Source organism: Sminthopsis crassicaudata, chromosome 1 (assembly GCF_048593235.1).
Source record: "Sminthopsis crassicaudata isolate SCR6 chromosome 1, ASM4859323v1, whole genome shotgun sequence".
Lineage (NCBI taxonomy): Eukaryota > Metazoa > Chordata > Mammalia > Dasyuromorphia > Dasyuridae > Sminthopsis > Sminthopsis crassicaudata.
The window spans coordinates 374,179,077-374,204,691 of record NC_133617.1 but is presented as its reverse complement, the minus strand read 5'-3'; the positions used below and the strand labels follow the sequence as shown (position 1 = coordinate 374,204,691).

The 25,615-nt window shown below is 37.1% G+C and overlaps 1 protein-coding gene across 1 annotated transcript; it reads left to right on the top strand.

Moving 5' to 3' along the window:
- Positions 1–491: 491 nt before the first annotated feature.
- Positions 492–25,615, top strand: MRO (maestro). The gene is given in 12 exon segments (XM_074279380.1): positions 492–628; positions 11,088–11,239; positions 13,360–13,473; positions 13,910–14,067; positions 14,483–14,620; positions 14,827–14,929; positions 17,147–17,180; positions 17,183–17,292; positions 20,058–20,240; positions 21,716–21,871; positions 23,365–23,481; positions 25,191–25,615. Coding segments are annotated over 11 exon segments (1,317 nt in total). The 5' UTR covers positions 492–628; positions 11,088–11,089; the 3' UTR covers positions 25,245–25,615.

Below are 25,615 nucleotides of genomic sequence, written 5' to 3'. Positions count from 1 at the left end.
TCAGTTCTGTCTTTAACTAACTAGGTAATCCATAGACAAGTCACTCAGTCGTATGAGAGACAGAGAGGATGTTACTTATTCCAGGATTATTTCAAGGATGAAATGGGATATCAGCTTTGCCATTGTTTTGGAACATGGTACCATAACTACAACATGAGAAGTTTTTGTATGTTCTTTTTATCCACTTGAATTCTCAGAATTTACTTAGGTAAACTTATACTATGTCACAAAACTGGTGTTTGTGTCTCTGGCTCTGTGTAACCCAAGTAGCCATCCAATTCTTTCTCATCAGAGAACACCTAGTACTCTCATCTACTGGTCACCTCCAGTCATAGGCAATTAAAACAATTATTTAAATATTATGATATCCCAATGCCTGTAAACAAATGATTTCTAACAAATAGCTGTGTCAAACAGCCTGCAAAGTTTTCCTGAGGCATTTTTTTTCTATTGTGATAAAACTAATCTATTTGTTTCTTTTTCAAGGACAGCTGTAGCCCAGTGGTCTGTCCAAGCTTGCTTCAAGAACAAAGATCTTTGTGGTTCTCATTCCATCCAGTACTCATCAGAGTAAGCACTGAGACAGAAACAGTTGCAACCTACACTTGGATATTGAGGACTCCCTAAGGTAAGCATTCTGGGAATCTTGGAAAATAGGAAGAGCCATAAGCATTTCTTGATTTAAAAGATTATGTTGATATTAGCATTTGTTGATTGTTTTCTATAGATTTCAGCAGTTGAGCTGATAATCATATGTTTGTTTTGAGATGATTATCCTTGCAAATAAAAATGGTGTTGAAGTATTTTTCCCTTTGTACTCATGAGCTAAAATTCATTTTAAATGTTTAAATAAATGCTACAGGAATAATAGAGTTGAAGAAGCAAAAAAGAAAAATGCCAGAATGTTAGGTGAAGGGCCCAGAATTTGGAATTCTTTTCTGATCATAGAATTGTAGAGTGGAGGTCAAGAAGTCTAAGTCAGTCATTTTATCTATAAAGAAAAGTAAGATTGAAGAACATTAAGGGACAAATACAGTCACAAAGTAATAGAATCATAGCTAGAAGCCTGATCTCTTGGCTCCCAGGCAGGTGTTCTCTTATGTCTACCATACTTCCTGGATGAAAAATTAGTCAGCAATAAAGATCAAGGGATCCTGACTAATCCAAAGGGAATTTGGCACTGCTCTGCTATGGTGTAGATTAGGTTTACCAATTTATGGAATTATAACATCTTAAAGGTGGAATAGACTTTAGAAATCATCTAATGCGATTTTGTTTGGCTGAGGGAAAACTGAGGCCCAGAGAAGTAAAGCAATTAACTTGAGTTCATATATGTAAGTACTAAAGATAAAACTTTAATTCAGGTCTCTTGACTGACTATATATATACTTCAGTTTGAAATCCTCATAACTTAGAGTACACAGAGACAAACTTCATTCATCAGTGTCTCATGAATTTAGAATTTGTAATTATTTTGGTAGTAAATGGAATGAAATTTATTCCTTATTTATAAATAATAATAGCAGTACTAGTAGAAGCAATAATGCAGAGGAAATGCTTAAGACAAGACAATAAACTGAATTCAAAATGCCCCAATATCTTTAGACAAACTAATTTATCAACAATTAAATGTTAATCAAAATAAATCATCATTTATTCACTAAATCAACCCATTAGCCAGTTACTGAATATATCTAAAAATAACAAGTTTAAATTTTTAAAGAAATAAGCACTTTTGTGGTTAAATTGTGTCTGACTCTTCATGACCTCATTTTTTTGGGGGGAGGCAAAACTACTGGATTGCCATTTCTTATTCCAGCTCATTTTATAGATGAGGAAACTGAGGCAGATAGGGTTAAGTGTCTTGCCCAGCTAGGGCATATTTAAACTGGGGAAGATGAGACTTCCTAACTGTAGGCTTGGTACTCTATCCACTTTACTACGTAGCTATCCCCCAGAAGTATGTGTAGGAATTGAGAATTGGAAAGAGTTTTTGAAATCTCATTTAAAATACTCAATGATCTCTACATTGTACTCAATTCTAATGTTCTAGAATTACTAAAATAATTCATACTTACTTATTCAGAATGACCTCTACAAGTTAGAATCAACTAATGAAGTTTTTCTAAGCTATTTTTAAAAGTGGAATTCTCTTGTAAGGGACTTAAAAGCATTTTCAAATTGGATGAAGATTTGGAGAAACAAAACAGAATGGGAAACAAAGACTTTGTGTTGTCCTAAAACCCACTCCAGGTACAAGTCATCTGCTGAGTGGAGGTTTTTAGGAGACAGTTTTGTTGGATAAAATGACTGTACATATTTGGGATTTTTTTTCTTTTTCTTTTTTAGATTTCAAAAGTAGCAGGTAGAAGACTTTGCTTAAAAGGGAAGTATCCTATCTATCCTCTACATCTATGATTTCTAGTTGTATTTCTATCCTTCACTAACAAATTGTTGACAAAAGATTGTATGTCTGTGATCAAAGGGAGATCTCAGCTAAGGTTAAAGAAGCACTGTTCCAGGAAGAACTTCTGAAAGGTTCAAAAGTGTTGTAGTTTTCATGGATGGAAAAAATACTGAGAGGTACCTTCATTTAATGGCTTCTGTGCTCGTTCAAATTGGGGCCAGAAAGATGTGGTTTCAGATTCTACTTTTGGCATTTGCTAATCGCTTAACTGCCCTGAGCTTCAGTTTGCTCATCTAGAAAATTGATTCAAAAATAAACAATCTCTGTCTCATAAGGTTGTTTGTGATGGTCAAAAGAGTCGAAATATGAAAAGCACTAGGTACCTGTTAGTTATTCTAATCACACCAATAAAATTCTAGCTCTGCTTACATAACCGCATACTATATAAGTAGGTGATATCCCATAGATACTGAAAATCCTACAATATGTAAGCCAAATGGTTCAAATAGTCATTTAAAATGCATTCATTCAACAAATATAATCTTCTATGCTCAGAATCTTATACTGGAGCACATTTAAAAATTACATAAGATATGGCCCATTTCCTTATACAGGTAACAGTCACTGGGGGGATGACACAAAAGACTGTTATTTTACACAATATTATATGATAAGCACAATGGAGAGTCGCAAGACAAAGTGCTTTGGGAGAGTGAATTCTGTGGAGGAATGCATAGAATATTGAGGAGAGTGAGATCAGGGAAGGCTTCCTGAAAGAGGTGACATTTGATTTGGACTTAGAAAGTTGGATAGGAATTAGAATCTGAACAGGTGGAAGTAGGGCATTGCAAACCTAGGAAACAGAATAGGTAGGGGTTTGAGGGAAAGTGGGTAGGTGGTACATGGGTAGGAGAAGAGAAGAGAATAAACAAGTTTGGCAATTTGAAATCAATAAATTTCACTTTTATCCATTATTTAAGTGATGATTTAAAAGAAGATAAGTTATGAAGTTATAGGAGACATTTAAAATAAGGGAGAAAATTAGAAAATGAAAACAAGAAAGTAGAATGTTAATTTTTGCAGAATCAGGTTAAGGATTCTTCTCTGTGAGTCCAGCATTGTTCTTAGACCTCTCCTCCTTGTGCCTCCAGGGTATCTGTGCATCTACCCTCTACTCTGTCTCTGTCTCTCACACATATACATATACACACACACACACACACTCTGCTCTCCTTTCTTTCTTTCTCTCACATATACATTCTCTGTCTGTTTCTATCTCTCTCCACACAGTCGTACACAACTTTCCTCTTCCTTTTTTTTTTTAACTTTCCTCTTCCTTTACACACACACATTCTTCTCTTACACAAACATTCTGTCTCTGTCTCTCTATGACTTTATCTTTCTATATCTGTCTCTTTGTCTCTCTCTCTCTCTCTCTCTGAATCTCTCTCTCTCTCTTTCCTCCCTTTTTCTCTCACATATCTTCTTTCTGTATCTATGTCTGAGTCTGTCTCTGTATATCTGTCTTTGTCTTTCTATTTCTGTCATTTTTCCTATCTGTTTACATCTCTGTCTCTCTGTCTTTCTCCTTTCTCTCACACACATTTTTTTTCTGTATCTGTGTCTCTGTCTCTCTGTCACTCTCTGTCTTTCTCTCTCCTCCCTCTTTCTCTCACAATACACATTCTTTTTTCTGTATCTGTGTCTCTGTGTCTTTTTGTCCCTCTGTTTATATCCTTGTCCGTTTGTCTCTCCTTCTTTCTCTCATATCTACACATTCTTCTTGTATCTGTCTTTCTGAGTCTGTCTGCCTCTCTTTCACACACACTTTCTTTCCCATTTCCCTTTTACATATACTCCTCCCATGCCACTCCCTCTCTCTCTTTCTCCCTCCCTCATTTCTTCTTCCTCCCTTCTCCCTCCCTGTGCCTACTCCAAGGCACAGAACTCTGAGGCTGTAAAGAAGTGGTTGTGGGAGAAGCTTCAAAGGCTCTGTGGTCTCACCACAACAAGTGCCATGGCCAGCACACCCTCAGCATGATAGAAATGAGACCATTACTTAACCCACTTAGGGCAGTGGAAAAGAAAAAGTGAAGGAAAAATCAGCCACATCTAGGCACAAATAGATTTGTAGCTGTCCAAGGCCTTGAAATAGAATAAAGAATTTGAATTGAAGGTGGAAGGGGATGGGGACAGGAAGGAAGGAAGGAATGGGAAGGAATCACGAGGTACCAGTGGTAAGCAAGGGACATCTTGCAAGGACATTTTATTTTTTATTTTTAGCTGGTATGAATCTGAGCAGGAAAGCTAAGGTTATCAGAGAGAGAAATGAATACTGTGAAGGTCTGTGAAGGAGAAATGGCAGATTTTCCTATATTTTGAAGGGTAAAGAACAGAAGCCTCTTTGAGACAAGTCCCCTAGCTAATTATACACAAACACATCTGTAGAGAGGTTGTTATGAAAGTATTTCACAGTCTCTGTCCTAATGATTTGTCACTAAGTCTTAGATGTAGGGGAGAGAGGGGAAGGAAGGGAGGGAGTGGCATGGGAGGGGTGTACATAAGAGGGGGATGGGAAAGAAAGGGTATGTGCGAGAGAGAGATAAAGACAGACTCAGAGAGACAGATACATAAAGAATATATATGAGAGAAAGTAGGGGAAGAGAGAGACAGAGACAGAATGAGAGAGAGCTAGAGACAGACAGAAAAAATGTGTATGTGTGAGAGAGACTAAGAAGGGGATAGAGACAGAAACAAAGATACACAGAGAAATGTAGAACAGAGAGGCAAAGAGACAGAAAGACAAAGACAAATTCAAGAGAGAAAATCTGAGAGAGTAGTAGAGAGAGGCAGAGAGACAGAGACAGAGATAGAAAGACAATGACAGACACAAAGAGAGACAGAATGCTTATGTGAGAGAGAGGGAGAATAGGGAAGAATGTGTGTGTGAAGGAAGGGCTAAGTTGTGTGTGACTGTGAAAGAATTATGTGTAAATATAATGGTTTATTCTTTTCACTACTAATAGTAACTCTGTAAGAAAATGGGTTACAACTATACACATGCTTTTCTCCTAATGGACTGAATGTTGTTGGTGATCATTATTAATAAATGATAAAAAAATAAAGACAGAAAATGTCAGTACCTAATACTAAGGCATTCATAATACCATTATGAAATGTATATAATGCTATAAAGAGGAGAGCTAGGTGGTGCAGTGGATAGAGTTCAGGAGGACCTGAGTTCAAAGCCAAACTCAGACACTAACACTTCCTAATTATGTGACACTGGGCAAATCCCAATTGTCTCAAAAATAAAATAAAATAATGCTGTAAAGTGATCAAAGAAAGCTTTTTCCTCCCCAGGCAGAGGTGCATCTGACCTCATACTCAAAATAGAATAGGAAAAAAAAGTAGTTTAAAGAGCTAGGAGAAAATAAAAATCATAGATTTCCTTGTGTCTTAAATGTTCATTTTGGTTCTTCCTGTGCTGATATTGTGTCTACATCTTATCTGAGGCCAATAGCTACCTCCCTTTTAGCTCAAAGAAATCTTGAATATATCTGCAGTGTCCAAAATAGTAATGCCCATAGCAGGGATCAGAAGGACATCCTGGTACTAATCCAGGAGCTGACTCTGGACTTCTTTGGGGCCACAAAAGGAGACAGATGGCTATCCGTTCTTATTTCCCCATAGATTAAGTCGGGGTGGAGTGGGAGGAGGGAGACACTTCTTTCTTCAAGTTAATATAATTCCTCTCACATTTATGAAGTTCTAAGCACAGAGGAGAGCTATAGCACAGATCCTGCTGTCAAGGAGTTTACTGCTTAATTAAAAGTGGGAAGTGAAAATAACAAGGACAAGGAGAAGTGCCTGAGAAACTTTAAGTATAAGAGAGATTGAGAGAAATACAAAAAAGAAGTGGGCAAATATGTGAGAATGGGAGGAGGGAAAGAGAGATAATTCTCACATGGGGATGAGAGAAGAGAGGGAGGGCTTCAAGGAAGAGACAACATCTGAGTTGAGTCTTAAATCATAGACTCAGTGTGCAAAGGGACCTCAGTGGCCATACAAGATAGAGAGCCCATTCTACACCATTGGCCATACAAGATAGAGAGCCCATTCTACACCATTCATCACTAGTGAGTTATCATCCAACCTTTACTCATCCCTAGTGAGGGAGGGTCTCCATCTTATTCCATCTTGCGAATAGTTCTAATTATTGGGAAAGTTTTCGTTTTTTTTTAATTACATGGATCTGAAATTTCTACTTGTGGCTCTTAGTTCTTCCTCTGGGAGCAAGTAGAAAAAGTCCCGTCTTCTTTCTGTATGACAATCTTTCAAACACTTGAAAACAGTCATGCTATCAAGTCTTCTCCAGATTACAGTCCCTGTTTCTTCAATTGATAATTTCTCTGTGCACTCTCCAGTTTACCAAGGTCCTTCCTAAAGGCCATTGGGGCAGCTAGATGGGACGGTGGATGGAGCACTGGCCCTGGATTTAGGAAGACCAGAATTCAAATCTAACTTCAGATACTACTTTTTGTGACCCCTGCCAAGTCACTTAATCAGTTTCCTCAATTGTAAAATGGAAATAATAATAGAACCCATTTTATAGGATTAAAAGTGAGGATCAATACCTGATACATAGTAGGTACTTAATAAATGTTTATTCCCTCTACCTTTCTAAACTGTAGTGCCCAAACAGTGTTAAGGATGTGAACTAATTAGGGCAGAATTTAGCTGGATTATCACTTCTTAGTCCTGAACCTTCTTTTGATAGAATCTTATTTTGGCTGTTTTTCCACAGGATTAACTAACGTTAAACTTGCATTATAACTCCTAGATATTTCTTTGGTGAATCTGGCCATGTTTCTCCCCAAAATACTTGTGAAGTTTATTATTTGAACACAAATTTCAATAAAATAAAGTTGATTTTTCTGAGCCTGAGAGTAGGGCTTTACATTTGTCCTTACAGATTGATGTCAATGAATCTCTTATAAAGCTAAGACATGGAGAGTTAGATAGCATAGTTCCTCTGGAGTCTTCCTCAATGCTCAGTACTCTATCAACTATGCCATCCAGCTGTCCCTTAGTTATTATTTTAGTAACTATCATTTTGGAATCCAATGGGTTTTTAATTCTGGTTCACAAGCAATATCTTTGTTACTAAATGTCCCTACTAAAATATTCTTTTTTTGTCTCTGCTTCCTGGAGGGCATCCCTTAATCTCTTAACTCCTATTTACATAGTTTCTTTCGTTCTTTCTTTCTTTCTTTCTTTCTTTCTTTCTTTCTTTCTTTCTTTCTTTCTTTCTTTCTTTCTTTCTTTCTCTTTCTTTTTTCCCCTGAGGTTGGGGTTAAGTGACTTGCCTAGGGTCACACAGCTAGGAAGTGTTAAGTGTCTGAGACCAGATTTGAACTCCGGTCCTCCTGAATTCAGAGCTGGTGCTCTATCCACTGCGCCACTAGCTGCCCCCATAGTATTTTCTTATATATACTAAAGCTCATTCCACATCTAATTCCTCACTTGGATTATTTTAGTCTTTCTATTAAAACTCTCATTTCCCTCTGGGGCAGTCCAATGCCCTCAGTCAGTGGATGTCAAAATATCTAGATATTTCTGACTTTATAGGTATCCTCTCATTTTCTCCACTAATCTCAGATGAAGAGATATCATTCTTTTTCACCTTCCAATTGGACTCCTCCACTAGTGTTCTTCCTTCCCACCTCCTGATTATCTTCAGTTTTCAGTTTCTGATTCCTCCTCCTCTTTTTTTTTTTTTTAAACATGCTCAAGTCTCTTTGTGTCTTAATGAGAGAAAGAGACACAGAAACATAGAGAGACAGAGACAGAGATAGAAACACAGAGAGACTGAGACAGACAGACATACAGAGACAGAGAGAAATAGAGCCAGAGAGAGGCTCTGTCTTTTTAGAGAGGTAAACTCACAGAGTCAAAGAGAGATAGATGTAGCAAAACAGAGACAGAGACAGAGAGAAACAGAGACATTCAGAGACTGAGACAGAGACAGAGAGAAACAGAGACAAAGAGACAGAAACAGTGACAGAGACATATACAGAAATGGAGAGAAAGAGAGACATAGAGCAGTAAACACAGAGTCAGAGAGAGAGAGATATAGAGAGACTTCTCTGTCTGCTTCTAACTTTCTATTTTTCTACCATGGTAGTTTCAATTCTTTGAGAACAGGTACTGATTCCATCTTGGTATCTGATCTATCCCCTAGCACCAGAGTCTGCTAAATAAAAATGATGCCTTTCAAATAGTACCCACTGAATACATATTTCTTGAATTGTTGCTATTGAATCTTTTTATTGGTAGACTTACCAAGTAAGTAGTTGACAATCATGACCAGCTATTTTAAATTTTTAAAGCTAGTGTCCTTCATCACTATCATACTGAAATAATACTCTTAAAAGCCCCTTCTAAATGAATCTTGAAGTTTATTCTTCTCTTTTTTCTCCACATTCCCCTCACTATATTTTTATTAATTAAATAGTGGATAATGATTCAAGTTGTTATTGTTTAATCATTTTGAGTCATATACAACTCTTCATGACCTCATTTAGGGTTATCTTTTTTCTTTTTGTATTTATTCTATTTATTTAATATTTTCCCCCAGTTACAGTAAAAAAACATTTTTTTACATTTGTTTTAAAAAACGAATTCCATTTTTCTTTTTGTTCTGATTTTTCTTGTGCAGCATGATAGATGTGGAAATATGTATAGAAGAATTGCACATGTTTAACATATATCAGATTTCTTGCTGTCTAGGGGAGAAGGATGGGGGAAAAGAAGGGAGAAAAATTTGGAACAAGGGTGAAACTAGCTTTGCATGTATTTTGAAAATAAAAAACTATTATTAAAAAATTAAAATTTTTGAGTTCTAAGTTCTCTCCCTTATTCCCACCCACAATTAAGAAGTCACATGTGAAGTTATGTAAAGCATTTCTATAAAAGTCACATCATGTTATTCTCCTCTTTGACAGCAGCGTTTTGTCAGCAGCATTTCAGTGACACCCATCTCTTGCCTTGTCTTATCTCTTGGTAACCATTTCTTCTGCAATAGTTCTACTTCTTTGATTTCTCAGGTTTTGTGATTCTTACTCCTTTTACCTCAACTGTGGATGACAACCAAAGCTTAGGTTAATTCTTCATCTTTTCCTGTCTTCCTTAAAAGTTATCATCTTCACTTAGGGCTTCAATGAGGCTCATGCTGTTAACTCACAAATCCACATCTTTAGTCTCAACCTGATATTTTAAGTAGTATATACCATCATTATTTCAAATTAAAATTGTGAATTTGGGCATAATTCTTTAAAAAAAATTTTTATTACAGCTTTTTATTGACAAAACATGTGCATGAGTAACTTTTCAACTTTGAACCTGGCAAAAACTTCTGTTCCAACTTTTCCCCTCCTTCCCTCCACTTCCTCCCCTAGATAGCAGGTAGCCCCATACATGTTAAATATGTTAAAGTATACGTTAAATATAATATATGTATATATATTTATACAGTTATCTTGCTGCACAAGAAAAATTGGATTGGGTATAGTTCTTAAACACTCTGGTCTCATTTATAAAATTGGATCTTGAGATTTTTCTAAATGTGACATGTGTTTAAATATCTAGAACCAAACTCATGAGAAGCAGCCAGAATTGGGTAGTGGATAGATAGACAGTCAAGAAGTCCTGGGTCCAACTGGGTCTCTGACACCCACTGGCTACATGACCTCAGGCAAGTCACTTAACTTCTCAGTGCTCTAAGTAGCTCTTGGAATCTATAAATTACTGAACTATTGTTAGTCTGAATTAGTAAGGAGAATTTCCTCACTGAAATTCTTTACACAAAGGAAATCATAGATTCATACCACAAGAAGAACTTTATTTTCCTCTGTCTCCCAACTGGATTCCCCTTCCTAATTTTTAAATTAAAAAAAAGTATATTTTTTTTAGTTTCCCAAGCTTTGGAATCATCATTAACTCTTCCTCCTTCTTATACCTCAGTAATCAATTCCATTCCTTCTTCCAACTCTTCTCTCCAACTATGGACTTTCCCCCTCTCCATTCAGGCCCTCATAAGATCCAAATTACTGTAAATGCCTTTAATTTTTTTTCCTTCCCTCTAATCTTTTTCAATCTATCTTGTAAAATTCGTGGGACAGAGTGGAAGGGATTCAGATTTTAAAGCTGTTATTTAATTTTTTTAACAGTGATTAGTTACACTAAGTAACTATCAGGGTACTTGGTGTCCTGTTTTGAAGAGTAAAGGCTCCTCCAATGAGGTTATGAGAAGGGAGTTCTAGGACAAACTTTAGGAGTTTCCAGCATCCCTGATGTGGTTTAATAGGATGCTGCTGCCATCTGGTGCTTTCATGAGGAAAGTTATGTAAAATATATTTTGCTGCAGAAAATGTCAAGTTCACAGTGTTCCTTGGCTTGGAAAACATTGGTAAGACTCCAAGAAAAGGATGGTGGAGCCAACGGGAAAGGAAGGAGCATCTTAGCACTGCTTTTGAAGCTTCAATTGCCTGAGACTACTCCAGAACAACCCTGGACACAACTGGACTTTTGATTTCTTGGTCTACTTGTTGGGGAATATTAATACAGTTATCAAAGCTCCCTTCTCAAAACTATTCTGATTTCTGTGTTTTAAATGCAGGGATGGGGAAATTGTATGGAGTCATCACATTTACTTATCCAAGTGGAGTGCACCGAATCATCTCAAGAATTACGATGAGGCAATGCTCCATGGGGATTCCAGTAGGAACTCATCACATCATAACCAGCCAGTCCAGGGATTGGGAGTTGGAGGTAAGAACCAGGAATTAGTTTGTTGAATACAGTTTGACACAGTTGTCAAAAACTGATAGTATGTGAGGGAACAGAATACTTCCCTTCAGGTATTTCCCTTTCCAGATCCTGGTAGGGTTATGGCAAAATACTAATCTCATGTTCTCTTTGATGCAATCAAAGAAAAACTGACCTATAAATCTTATATCCCTTACTCTTTTCCAATTAGTTACATAAATACTCATTATTATATAGAATCAACATATACAGCTAGAGTGGACAGGGAGCTCACTTTCACCATATTTCTAACTTGCCATTCAAAAAATATTTTGTGATTGTCTCCTATTTAGAGTCCTATACTAAGGGATATAGGCAGAGTTATTAGAATTAAAGATTTATACGCCTGGAAGGGACCTTAGAAATCAGCTGATCTTTTTCTCATGAGGAAAAAGGTTAATGTCTGGGCCAAGGTCACTTGATAGATAGAGATATAGTCAAGTGTCAAAAGGAAGGTACCATTTAAAGGCAGATTCAGGAGTGATGCTCATGAAAATACACATGGATATTGACCATAGGGGTATATACATGTATCTATACAACCACTGATAGGCATTCAGATGCGCATTTGGGCCCTAGGCTGTTTGCAATATTTGGGCCATTAGCCTGGGAAGGAAGGGTTTAGAAGAAATAAGAGAAGAATGTTGGTTGGAGAGAGGAGGAGGCTGGCAACCAGGAGGAATAGTGAGTATTAAGACAAATTGAGTACTGTGTATGGGAAGTACTAATTTAGCAGGAGCTGAGAGGTAAGGGGTATGAAAAACAGGGAGGTAGTGTTAATGGATAGTGCTTTTTAATGGACAATTCATTATTCCATTAAGGCACTTTAAGAGATAGAGTCCCTGGGCAGGACCCTCCCCAGAAGACTTGATTTTATTTGAATGTAGAATTTATTAGAATTATTAGAAAGTTAGAATATCAAGCTCTTATACAGTAGATAAGAGTACCTGAATCAGGGAGACATGAGTTCAAATCCTACCTCAGACTCAGCTGTGTAACTCTGGGCAAAGTACTTCACCTCTGTCTGCCTCAGTTTCCTCAGCTATAAAAATGGGGATAATATTACCACCTACTTCACAAGGTTATATAGATCAAATGACAAATGAGATTACACACACATATATATATAATATATATGTATATATAGCATGTATATATATGTGTGTGTGTGTGTGTGTGTGTGTGTGTGTGTGTGTGTGTATTGCTTAGCACAGTACCTGGCACATAAGAAAGAAGCACTTAGTAAATGCTTGTTCCCTTTCTCTCCTTGTTACTCAGCCCTCTCTATTCCCCTTTCGGTGACCCTCCTTTACCTCCCAATTAAACTCAGCACAAGTAGAAAGAATGCTGCATTTGGAATCAGAAGATTTGGATTTGAATCCTGATTCTGGACTTACTACTTGTGTGACCATAGCCTAGTCACTTCACTTTCTTGGCTCAATTTCCTTACCTGCAAAATGAGGGAGTTAGACTATATGGTCTTTAAAGTCTCTTCCTTTTCAAAATTTGGGTAAGCCTTTTTTTTTTTAAAGAGAAAAAGTAATTAGTTTTATTGATTAGATAGTTATTAGCAACTTTTTTTAAAAATAGCATTCTATTTTTCCTAAATTACTTTCAGTATTCATCTTTGTAAGATTTTTGAGCTCCATATTTTTCTCTTTCCTTTCTTCCCCCCCCCCTTCTCCAAGAATGTAAGCAATATGATATAGACTACACATGAACAATCATTTGAACATATTTCCATCTTAGTCTCATTGTAAAAGAAGAATCAGGACAAAAGGGAAAAACCATGGGGGAAAAAACAAAAAATAACAAAAAGTGAAAATAATATGCTTTGCTCTTCATTCAGACTCCATAGTTTTTTTTTCTGGATGTGGATCATGAGTCTTTTGGAATTGTCTTAGATCATTACATTGCTAAGTCTATCATGTTTGATCATCATGCAATATTGTTGTTAATGTTTTCTGCTCACTTTACTTAGCATCAGTTCATTAAACTGGACTTTAGGGGCAAGGATTTAGACTGACTGGCTGTGAGCTCAGGTAGCAGATACTCCTATCACCTTGAACTTATGTTACTTCTAGAGCTTCCTGCACGGAGGATTGAGGTCAGTCCTAAGATTCTGCCAGGATTTAGACAGTCTCAGATCTGGTGTCACATGGCCCAAGGAAGCTGCGGGCGTCAATCATGGGAAAGAGGTGAGGACCTCATATTTTTCTTGCCCTAATTGAATCTTTTCCACTGTTGAGCTCCTCTGTCATTCCCATCACACATTTCTGGTGCTCATGCTTGTCATCAGGCCTCAAGATAGAATTTATTTATTTATTTATTTTTTTCCCCCTGAGGCTGGGGTTAAGTGACTTGCCCAGGGTCACACAGCTAGGAAGTGTTAAGTGTCTGAGACCAAATTTGAACTCAGGTCCTCCTGAATTCAGAGCTGGTGCTCTATCCACTGCGCCACCTAGCTGCCCCAAGATAGAATTTAGAAGTGTCATTTGTCTGAATTTTCAGCCTCTGAAACCCAGGAATGCAGTCACTTGCTTGTGGCCAGTCTGCTAGCCTCTGATTGAACTATGCAGGAAGCCAAAAGGATGAAAAAAATCACTGGTAACATGTGTTTGTTTCCTTTCCCAGCTGACAGCAGCGACAGGGAGAATTTTCCTGCATCTCCTTGACATGGACCAGAAAAAACTGAGTTTTGTTATCCTGAGCAATGCCATCTCCTTGTTGGAATATCAACAGTTGGAAGGAATTGTTGCTGCTCTTCTAAGCAAGCCCATGCTATTTGTCAGGTACCTTGTCAGGACTGACCCAGACCTTTCATCCTGATAACCAAGGAGAGGTTTCAGGGGGGCAAGGGCTGGCAGTTCAGAAAGAGTTCAATAGAGACATGTCTCACCTTGGTAAGAGTGAAAACAAACTATTTATCGTGTGGACTTCGGTTTTAGTGATAAGAGATGTTCTGCTTTTCTTATGGTCACTATTGTTGGCTAACTGTTAGACTAAGGAGGAAATTGGTTGTGAGCTTCTTTGAGTGCAGGGACTCTGGCTCTGCTGCCTGGCAAATGGTACATTCTTAAATGTTTATTGATAGTTGGAATCTCAAATTGGGTAAGACAATGTGATAAATATCATGTTATAGTTTTGCTTATCAATGACTCTTTTCCATGCTGATAGCAAGTGTGACTTTGTATTTTTTAATTTTAGTTTCCCTTTCGAGATGCCCAGGGGCAAGCCAGACCAGGTTACAAGAAAGAAAATGTCTTTTCAGCTGGAGGAGAAAAACAACTGGGCTCTTCCCGGACCTGCTCAACTACATTATGCTGAAGGACTCATTTTGGCTAAGTATGGAACAGTGGTGGTGGAGGAGAACCAAGCTTTGTGTATGTTATATAAACATTCATTCTCTCTATCTGGATTCTTAAGTTTCTTGGAGTATATAATTTTCTTTTGTACTTTGGACCCCATGGGACACTGTACCAATAAATAATTGTATAGGATTTGAAAAAAAGCATATATTCCGAGATTCATATAGTATTTTTCTTTTCCAGCTCTAGGGATCAACCACTAAGAAAAATCCCAAGTGCTCATCTGCCTGAACCCAGTTCTCAAACCAAGAAGCAAAGGATATTCCGAAAGTCTCTCTTTTCCAAGGTTCAAGTCAGAAATGGAGAATAGGCATAGGAGAGCAGTTTTGATTTGCTCTTTGGTGTTTCTTCCTATGCTTAGTGCTTCCCCGTGTGGAAGGAAGCACAGCTCTTTTATGTCACTTGAGTAAACTGAACCCCACTTCCCAACAGCCTAATTGGGGATATAAATCAGAGAGCAATAATACCTTATATACATAATCCACTTTTTTCCATAGTTCACACCACAGGGTTGGATCAACATGGTAACTCTGGATTTTGGACATTAAGAAGAAATAGCCTGTGAGCTATTAGTCTCATAAATCCAAACTTTTCATGCCAACAGTCATCACAATTTTACTTTTCAAAGCTTACAAAGATATTATCTTATCACTTCCCTTCAGCTTAATATTTTCTTCTGATAGAATGTCACTATAAGCCTTAAGGAATGTTGGTCCAATTTTTTTAGTTTTTTTATTTGGACAATTTTTAGAGATAAGGCTTATTTTAGCTTTGGTATGCTTTTGGTGTTGGGAAGGCAATATCCTAACTAACCCCCCAAATCTCTTCTTACTTGTTGGCAAGTGTTTGAAAGTCCAAACTTAATTCACTTTAATTCAGTAAACACTTATGAAGCAACTACTTATGTTAGGTATCGGGGGTGATTGGAGAAGGAAGGAATTGACTTTTATATAATACTTACTATGTTTCAGGCAGTGTTAAATGCTTTACAAATATTATTTGATTTGATCCTCACAGCAACACTGCAAAATAGGTGCTGTTATTATTCCCATTTTATCTTTGGAGATTCTGAATACAACGTCAATTAAGTGTTTTGATCAGGGTCACACAGTTAGGAAATGTCTGAGGCTGTATTTGAACTTAGATTTTCCTAACTCCAGGCCTATGTATCACCTAGCACATTAATGTATTTCTAGAACATGTTATTAGGTCCTAGAGATACAAAGAATCTATTACTTTTGATATAAGGCTTTATTATTTTTATCCTTTTTCTGTTAAAATATAAAAAGTAATCCCTTGAGTGGAATTTCTTTAGTAGAACTGATGGGGAGGAAGGTGTGTGTGTGTGTGTGTGTGTGTGTGTGTGTGTGTGTGTGTGTGTGTGTAGAAAGCTGAGCACCTCAGGAGTAGGGAAGAATTATCTTTTTTTTTATTTTTTTTTAATTCATTTTTCCAAATTATCCCCTCCCTTCCTTCACTCCCTCCCCCCGATGGCAGGTAATCCCATACATTTTACATGTGTTACAATATAACCTAGATACAATATATGTGTGTAAATACCATTTTCTTGTTGCACATTAATTATTAGCTTCCGAAGGTATAAGTAACCTGGGTAGATAGACAGTAGTGCTAACAATTTACATTCACTTCGGGAAGAATTATCTTTGAGGGAAAAGTACAGAAGCTGGGAGAAAAGTTTGGAGTGGGATTGGGTGGGGCAAAGACAAGTTTTCAAATGTTGTTCAGGGCCGGTCTTTGTGAGAGAAACTTACCTATAAAATAAAGGGGGTGGATTGTAAAATCTCTAAGGCTCTTTCTAGCTTTAAATCTGTGATCCTAGTATTCTAAGCATAGCCTAAAATAGGCTCGGAAGTCCTCACTTAAAGGGACACAGCAATCAGGGTATGTAGACTTAGCATGTATGACTTTGTGTCAGAGGGAAGTTGCTTTGAATTCAGGGAAGCCTGAAAGGAGTGGAGAAATGATGTTGAAGACACACTCTGTCAACTTCATAATTTTACCCAGTGTTACCTCTGAATAGTAAAAGTAAGTTGTATTCTCATACCCCAATCTCTGCTTTACCATCTTGGAGTTGGTGATCCTTCTAGTCTCCCTCAATCAAGAATATCAACTCTTTTCTCATGTCACATAATCATCCTTGGTGACTTTTCTAACAAAATCAACAATGACATCCTTGAATCCACACAGGTTCTCACTCAACAAATGTTGGCTAAATTGGTGAAGTGAGTGCTAGAGTTAAAAAAACCAAAAACGATCAAGCTAATTAAGGCCAATTTTACATATAGGGAGGGTCAATGACTTGCTCTGGCTTACTCAGTAAAATGATAAAACCAGGACCATCTTGACTCCTTTCAGTTCAGAATGCCTTCTATTACATCAAACTGCCTCCCATCAATAACATTTCTTATTTTATATTCTGTCATTGAAACTGATGAATGATTGATTCAATCTCAGCTGAGACCTAATGAGTTTTTGATTACAGATATCATGGAAGCTCAGGCTCCGTAACCGGGAGCCCTGAAGAATGTGTTTTACCTTTTGGCAGAAAGAGCTCGGGATTCCAATACCAAAAGACGTCACATGGCAATTAAGGGCTTAGGAAATATGGCTTGTGAAGCACCTGACAAGGTAAGAATTAGGAGATTCTCAGTCATTTCTTCTACTTACTCAACCAGGGGTCACTCACATGGCCCAATCCCAGGCACAAGGAAATTTCGAAATAATTCTTCTTGGGGAGCAAGGATGTTGGAAGTATTAACTGACCCATCCTTCTTGTGTTACTTTAAAAAGCATATTAATTCTTAATTTTTAGCTTCTGAAACCAAGAAAGTAGTCACTTGCTTGTGGAAGTGTTCTTCTGGTAGATAGAAGCAGGGAAGTTGGCAAGATGGATGGGGTGAATAGCTGGATGGGGTACGAAGCATGGCTAGTTTAGTAGTCTAGGGCTTGCTAAATATGGTGGGCCTTGATGCTACAAGGTATTCTAAAGGCACAGTGAGAACAAAAGAGATGTTAAACAGAAGAGTTGGTTTTTAGGGTTAATCAGGCCTCTGAAGAGAGCAGGGCAGGAAGGAAAATCAATTGAAAGAACATATATAGTGTATAGTGTGTTGGACAAGGGGATCTTTTAAGAGGTAATGCAATTGATAACCTAGCAGAAAAATCATAGATTACCAAAGTATGGCCCAGCATGCTAAGCAAGGACAGATCTTTGCAGGTCTTGGTTGTTTTTTTTCTTTGGTGTATGTGGGGGAAAAACGTTTCCTCTTGGAGAAAAAAAATGGGGAGGGGAGGAAACAAGTATTTATTAAATGCCTATTCTGTGCCAAGCACTGTGCTAAACACTTTACAAATATAATAGATTTAAAAGAAAGTCCTATTTATATAGCAGGGAGAATGGGACCCTGCAGAGTGGAGGGGTGTCCACATAAAGATTACCTGTTATTTATGATCTTGTGATCCTTTTGGATAGCCTATGAGAAACCTAGGGAAAGCAGGAATAAAAGGGGGAGCTGGTAGAGCAGCCATGTAAGTAATAGTTCTACCACTCCTAATATAGAGAATTGGCATTCAGTCAAACTATTTAAAGAGAAGGAGGATGATTAGAGGGCTGATCTGTACTGGTAGTTGAAGAGGAATTTTCAGGGATGCCAGACAACCTAGGACAGGCCCAGCTGAAGCTCTGTAGGGAACCTGGAGAATGTCTTTCCCACGAGTGTTCTATGTGCTCTTAACAGTGGCAGAGGTACAGTTGTAATGTGTCTGTGTCTGCCCTTTTTTTTTATCCCTCCAAGGGACTACATCATGGTTGTGTTTGGGACCTTCCTCAGCGTATCTGTAGGGATGTGGTAGGGTGGGGCATATGAGCATGAGAATAAGAAAAGAAATGGAAGTGGAGGAAGGGGTTTTAGCTTATTAGAATGATATAATTCAGATACATGCTAGGCTGAATATCTGATTAATGGATCTAGCATTCTTCTCTCTCCCTCTAGCAGCCTATTTGAAAAAGTAAGGTGTTACAGCTTAGCACTTCTGCTTTCTATGAACTCTCCTATGCCCTTTTGGGCACCATTTTAGTGCTTCCCCAGGCTGGGCTCTGGACTCCCTCCTCTCTCTGTGTACTTTAAAACTTACCACCTCTATACACTATTTCAAAGTCCGACTCTTTTTGCACAGCAAAAAAACTGTTTGGACATGTATACATATATTGTATTTAATTTATACTTTAACATATGTAACATGTGTTGGTCTACCTGCTATCTAGGGGAGGGGAGTGGGGGGAAGGAGGGGAAAAGTTGGTGGCAATTGTTAGTGTTGTAAAATTACTCATGCATATATCTTGTAAATAAAAAGCTATAAAAACAAACAAACAAAAAAAAAACTTACCACCTCTAAGTCTTGGGCTTGTCCTCAGTCAGCTGGCACTTTGTAAAGCACCTCCTAAGGATTATACCCTGAGCTATTTTTTTGAAAGTGAAAAAAAAAAGTATATTTAATATAAATTTAGACACTATCAGTTCTTTCTCTTACCCTTTGAGAGGGACAGCACCTTGTATTATAAGTCATTATAACTGGATCATTGTATGCTGAGAATACCTAAAGTCATTCATGGTAGAGCATCATACAATATTGCTGCTCAAGTATAAAGTGCTCCAGTTCTGCTCATTTCATTTTAGATCTGTTGATGTAAGTTTTTTTTAATATTTTTGAGAGCATACTGCTCATCATTTCTTAAGCATAATAGTATTTCATCATAATCATATACAACTTTATTCAGTCATTCCCCAGTTGATAGACATTCCCTCAATTTCTAATTTGTTGCCACCACTAAAAGCTGCTATAATTTTTTTTTACACATAGGTCCTTTTTGTTTTTGTTTTTGTCTCTTTTGGATACATTCTTAATAAGGCTATTGCTTGGTCAGAGAGTATGCATGATTCTATAACTTCTTGATTAAAGTTCCAAATTGCTGAGCTATTTTTTAAAACTGAAATTTATTAAAAATAGCTTTTTATTTTCAAAATACATGCAAAGATAGTTCTCAACATTCACAACCTTGTATTCCAAAATTTTCTCTCTCCTTTCTCCTCACCTCCCTCCCCTAGTCAGCAAGTAATCCAATATTATGTTAAACACATCCAACTCTTCTATACATATTTCCACATTTATCATGCTGCACAAGAAAAATCAGATCAAAGATACCCTGAGCTATTGAGGATGCTTTAATCTTCCCAGTGTTCCTGATGTGATCAAAGAAGCCCAGTAGAGGATGAGTAGTATGTTATAGTGATTTTCTTTACAGGCACCTGGAAGGTGGGGCAGCCTATTTCTCGTTAACTTGGAAACAAAAGTTCCTGCCCTATTAATGTTCTAAATAACTTGCTTGCTTACAGGTGAAAAAGTATAAGAAGATTTTGCTAGACTCACTGGTGCATGGATTGTATGACCCTGTGAGTTCTGAGATCATATATGAAAGTGTGAAGGCACTTACCATTATCCTGGGCAAGATCAAGGGGAAAGGTTTGGGCTCCTTCTTCATTGATATTACCCTTCAGACCAGGACTTTATTGGATGATGTAAGTGGCTCAAGAAGTTAAAATGATTAAATTCTTAGTGGTGGGAGAGGGCAAAGACTCATGGTTTCTGAGTGTGTTGATCAGAATATAAGGAATGACTCACTAACTATTGATTGAGGGCTTGTGATCATGGTAGGTACTCTGAAGACATGAAGATGAATAGGGCGTATTTCATTTTGCCAGGAAGTTTTCAATCTATTAAGGGGAGCAAGATTTAAGCACAAATGACTATAATCCAAGGTCGAATATGATAAATATTTTAAGAAAGGTACAACTACAATGTGAGAATTCAGATGGAGGGGAGATCACTTCTGACTGAGGAAGCCAGGGAAGTCTTCACTAAAGAGTGATTGATCAATCAATCAAGTATTTATTGAGACAGGTGGTGGCTTAGTGGAAAAACAGGTTCAAATACAGTCTCAGATCCTAGCTATATGACCCTGGTCAAATCATTTGACCTCTGCTTTTCTTAATCCACTAGAAAAGGAAATTGCAAACCACTCCAGTATCTTTGCCAAGAAAATTCCATGGATAGTATGATATATTATCAGAGGGTCATGAAGAATCAGATGTGAAGGATTAAACAACACATTTTTAAGTGCCTGCTATGTGCTAGACACTGTCCTTGGTGCCAGGGATGCAAGTTCAAAGAATTATGTGGCATTTGAACTGAGGCTTGAGGGGGGGATCAAATTTTCACAGACTTTCAGGATTTTTCTGTGAGAGGAAGATGTAAGGGTCAAAAATAATGCATAAGTTTCTGATTAGGTGGACCAGAAGAGTGAGTATCATTAGTAGGAATAGAGATATCAAAAAGAGCAGGTTTTTGGGGTACATGTGCCTGATTTCACTTTGGATACAATGAATTTTATATGATTCCCACTTTACAAATGAGAAAAATGCCCTGAACCTGAATTCATGCTCTCTCTTTGACCCAGACTATGGGTAGGCAAGATACTTTATTTCCCTGAGCCTTAGCTTTCTCAATGAAAGTTGCTGTTGTGCCTTTAGGAGATGATAGCTCTGGGCTGAGTTCACTTTCTGCCATGAGTATTTTTTTTTAATCTTTGAGAGGAAGGAAAGAACCAAGAACCTCCTTAGTTCTTTATATCCCTTGTCTTCGGAGGAAAGGATAAATTAGACAACCAAATTAATAAGGTTGGATTGGGAAGGAGAGGGAACAGAGTTGCATCATAATTATCCCTATTTTAAGTATGGAAAAGCAGACCTGACATCACGGGTGAACAGCAATGTTAAAGAGCTGGGAGTGGTTTTAGTGACTTCTCAGTTTTTTGTTTTTTTTTTGAAAATGAGTTTTTGCTGGCTGGATCTGAGCATTTATTTTGCATTCATATATTACAATGGTGGATTATAAGAAGATCACTGGTTTCTTATTTAATCATGAATAAATGAATGGATGAATTAATATACATTTTTGTTTTTGTTGGGGGGGGGTGGCTCCTGGTTCTGTACAGGAAAATGACAGCCTGAGATATTCAGCATTTATCTTATTTGGGCAACTGGCTGCCTTTGCTGGGTGGAAATGGAAGAAATTTTTCACCAGCCAGGTTAAGAGGACAAGGGACTCTCTCCTGGTCCACTTAAAGGATGGAAATCCTCATGTTGCCACGGTAAGACTCTAAAGAAATAATCTACAAAATGAAACTTCTGCTTTCTCCAGAAAGAACATTATAGTGTAATCCTCACTTGCACTTAAGTTACTGCTCTCCTGGTGGCTCAGTTATGAGGACTCCATTTCCATAGCAGCAAAATCCCTCTGATTCTTTAGCCTTTAATCTCTAAGTTCTTGTGAATTCCCATTTTCTCTTGACCCATGCCAGTCTAAGACTAACACCAGATAATCCTACACAAGCCAGTGTTAATGGAGTTTATTTAATATCTGTGTAATGAAGAGACTTGAATGCTTTCCTTAACTTGAACCACTGTTACTATTATACATTTCTGCTCTTCCATCCTTCTACCTGCTCCATTTCCATGATACACAGTTTTTAAAAGTCATGGAAAAAGGAGTTCCTATATGAGGTTTAAATTATTTGCATTATTAGGTAATATGTACTATACCACTAAAAGATTTACAGATTTTTATATATTAGTCATTAGAATGCTATATCAGGACAACTTCTGAACAGAGAATATTAAATATTAACAGTTCCAGTTGTTTGTCCTTCGTTCTTGAAGAGGACCACGATATTAGGGAGGTAATGTCATGACATGCAAATGAATTGGATTTAAGTGAGGGAGGGCTGTGCAGTATGGTTAAATGATAAAAATTTATCAGTGGCCGAGTGCCTCTGACTTATGATTCAATCTCATACAGCAAATATAGCAAAATTCTACCTGGGAGAGTACTGGAAATGTACCTTGTCCTGAACCTGATTTCAACCTCTCTCTTTGGTCATGTCACCCTCAGGGGGTGAATATGTCTGTTCCAGAGGCAAGGTGTTCTGTGTATTAATGGAGTACTAAACTAGGTATAGGAGTATAGAATTCTTTTCTTTTTTTTTTTAATCTATCAATCAGAATGGGTGGTTAGAGAGCTCTCCCCGCCCCCCTCCCCCGAGTTAGGAATCCTTGGGTCCTGGCTCTGCCTCTGATATATACCAACTATGTGACCCTGGGCAAGGTGCTTGATATCTAAGATTGTGGCTTGTAGGAAAGGTACTGACTTGCATTGTTTGAGAAAGCCCTATGGGGAAGTTCCCTTTAACAGTGAAATCACAGATGTAGGCCCTATCCCTAACCCCTAAGACAAAAGACTCAAGGGCCATTCTTTCTGTAGTTTGTTCCCCTCTCCCTTAGTCTTGCAAAAAGCACAGATAAAACTCATACCCCTTCCTCACCAGAAGTATAGTCCTGTTTTTGCTGAGATATCACAAAGGGAGAAAATTCGTTTGCAATAAATTCGCATATGAAGCTATAGTTTTGATATGGTCATTTGATAAGCAGAGGCAATCTTTAGTTCCCCTCAATTTGCACTTTGCGGCAACCCTTTTGCAGGCCCACTGGGGCTCCTCAGACTTGTACTAAAATAGCCCCTGATGAAGGACTCACCAAATCCACGGACTCCCTGATCATAACAAGATGACCACTTTCTTTTTCCTAGGCTTGCAGAACAGCTGTTCATGCTTGTTCCCCTTTCCTAAGATTAAAGAAGGAATCCCTGGAATATACTATCCTTGCCCAGGAGGAGCAAAGGAATCCGAAACTCTACCGACAGCTGGTGAGAAGACTTTTCTATTATCTTAATCAATCTACAATTAAGCATTAAACATTTATAATGTTTCAGATACTGCTATGTTAAGAGGAGGGACACAAAAGGTTAATACATTCTAATGGTGGAGACCCTTCTTCTATGTCCTGTTTAGACAAAAGGCCTATTCACTCCACTGGAAAATCACAATGTAAATGTTGTCTATTCAATTATATAGAATTGCAAACTGAACACTGATTGAGATTCTTTTCATTTTTACATTCCATATTGTTTCATTTTACCTTCTCCTACCCAATTTTGTTTTTTAGAATCACCCCATCATATAAAATTCAGCCACAAACTTTCTTTCTTTTTTTGTAGCTGTTGGAATTTCTTTTTTTTTTAACTTTATTTTTTTAAAATTATAGCTTTTTATTTACAAAACATATGCATAGGTAATTTTTCAACATTGACTCTTGCAAAACCTTCTGTTCCAAATTTTCCCCTCCTTCCCTCTACCCTCTCCTCTAGATGACAGGTAGTCCCATACATGTTAAAATATATGTTAAATACAATATATGTATACATATCCATACCCAAACTTTCTTTCAAACTACCTTAGTAATATAGGTAGTTTTAAGAATATTGATAACATTTTCACAAGTAAATAGTATGACCTTAATGAATAACTTATACTTAGTCTTTAATATTTTCCTTATATTTCTTCTGGAACTTTTATATAGAATTTTCCAATGAGTTGTGGTCTTTTTTATTTCAAATGCCTGAAAGTCTTTCATTTTGTCAAATATCCTTTTTTTTTTCATTTAGGATTATATTCAACTTTGCTGGGTAAGTTATTCTTAGATACAATCCCAGCTTTTTTGCTCTTTGAAATATAATGTTCTAAGACCTGTGATCTTTTAGAGTAGAAGCAGCTAGGTCTTGTGAAATTTATTATCCAATGGTACAAGTGATGAAAATTTAAGGTAGAATGTGAGAGAGGCAAAAATGAGAGGGAAAGAGTAAGAAGAAAACTTAAGGAGGATGCAGACTATCCTGGACAATCTGCATTTGTCCCAAAATACTGTGCAAATGGCATAAGGACAGGAGATTTCATGCAAGTATGTCTTACTTCAAAAGGAAGTAGGAGAGTCCCCAAGTTATTTTATTTTATTGTATTTTTTTAATATGGATTAAAATGACTTCCAAAATAGGAATTTTTAAAAACATTTTCCCCCCTGTAGTACCAGCTTGCATTATTATTTTGGAAAAGCAGGTAATGGTTTCAAATTGTCCAGGAACATATTCTTATGTAAATTTCACCTCTACCTCCTCAGCACAATTCTCTAGAGATCTGTCGTATCTAATAACTCTGCCCCAAGTTTAAGTTCATTTATTTATTTATTTATTTAAAACAATTTTTTAAAGTTTTATTTATAATTTTTTGACATTATATATGCATGAGTAATTTTTAAAAAAAATAACATTATCCCTTGTATTCATTTTTCCAAATTATCCCTTCCCTCCCTCTACTCCCTCCCCTTGATGACAGGCAATCCCATACATTTTCCAAGTTTAAGTTTTTAATGAAAATTTGATGCAGGTTTGCTGCCTACCTGACTTGGTGACATATTCAACATTTGACAGATGTACAGTAATTTTTGTGTTAATAGTTTCTGCAAAGGGAGCACTAGCTTTATTGCATCTCCTTACTCATATCTATCACTGCTTCTTTTCAGAGCTACTACCATCCAGAGCTCCTGCAGTTCTTCTATGCAAACAAAATCCTATAAACACAGAGCATCATAAAGAAGGGTTTTAATGATCAGATGTCCTGGATTCTCATCATTTTATTAATCTGAATTCATATCCCATTTACCACTACATAGTGAGGTGAAAAAACAAACTCAACTCTTGCTGTGATAGCAATTGGTGGCAATTATTTTAAAAATTACAGTATGTAAAAATTGAATAATTAAATCAAACTTGGTATTTCTGAAGACTTTCAAAAAGACCTTTATAATGCTGGAGTTGAAAGAGACTTTAGAAATTATCTAGACTAACTCATTTAATTTATATAAGAAATCATTTTGTCTTTATACATTTTTATTGCAAATGTTATTTTTAGAGTGACATGCAAATAAATATTTAAAAATTTTAAGCA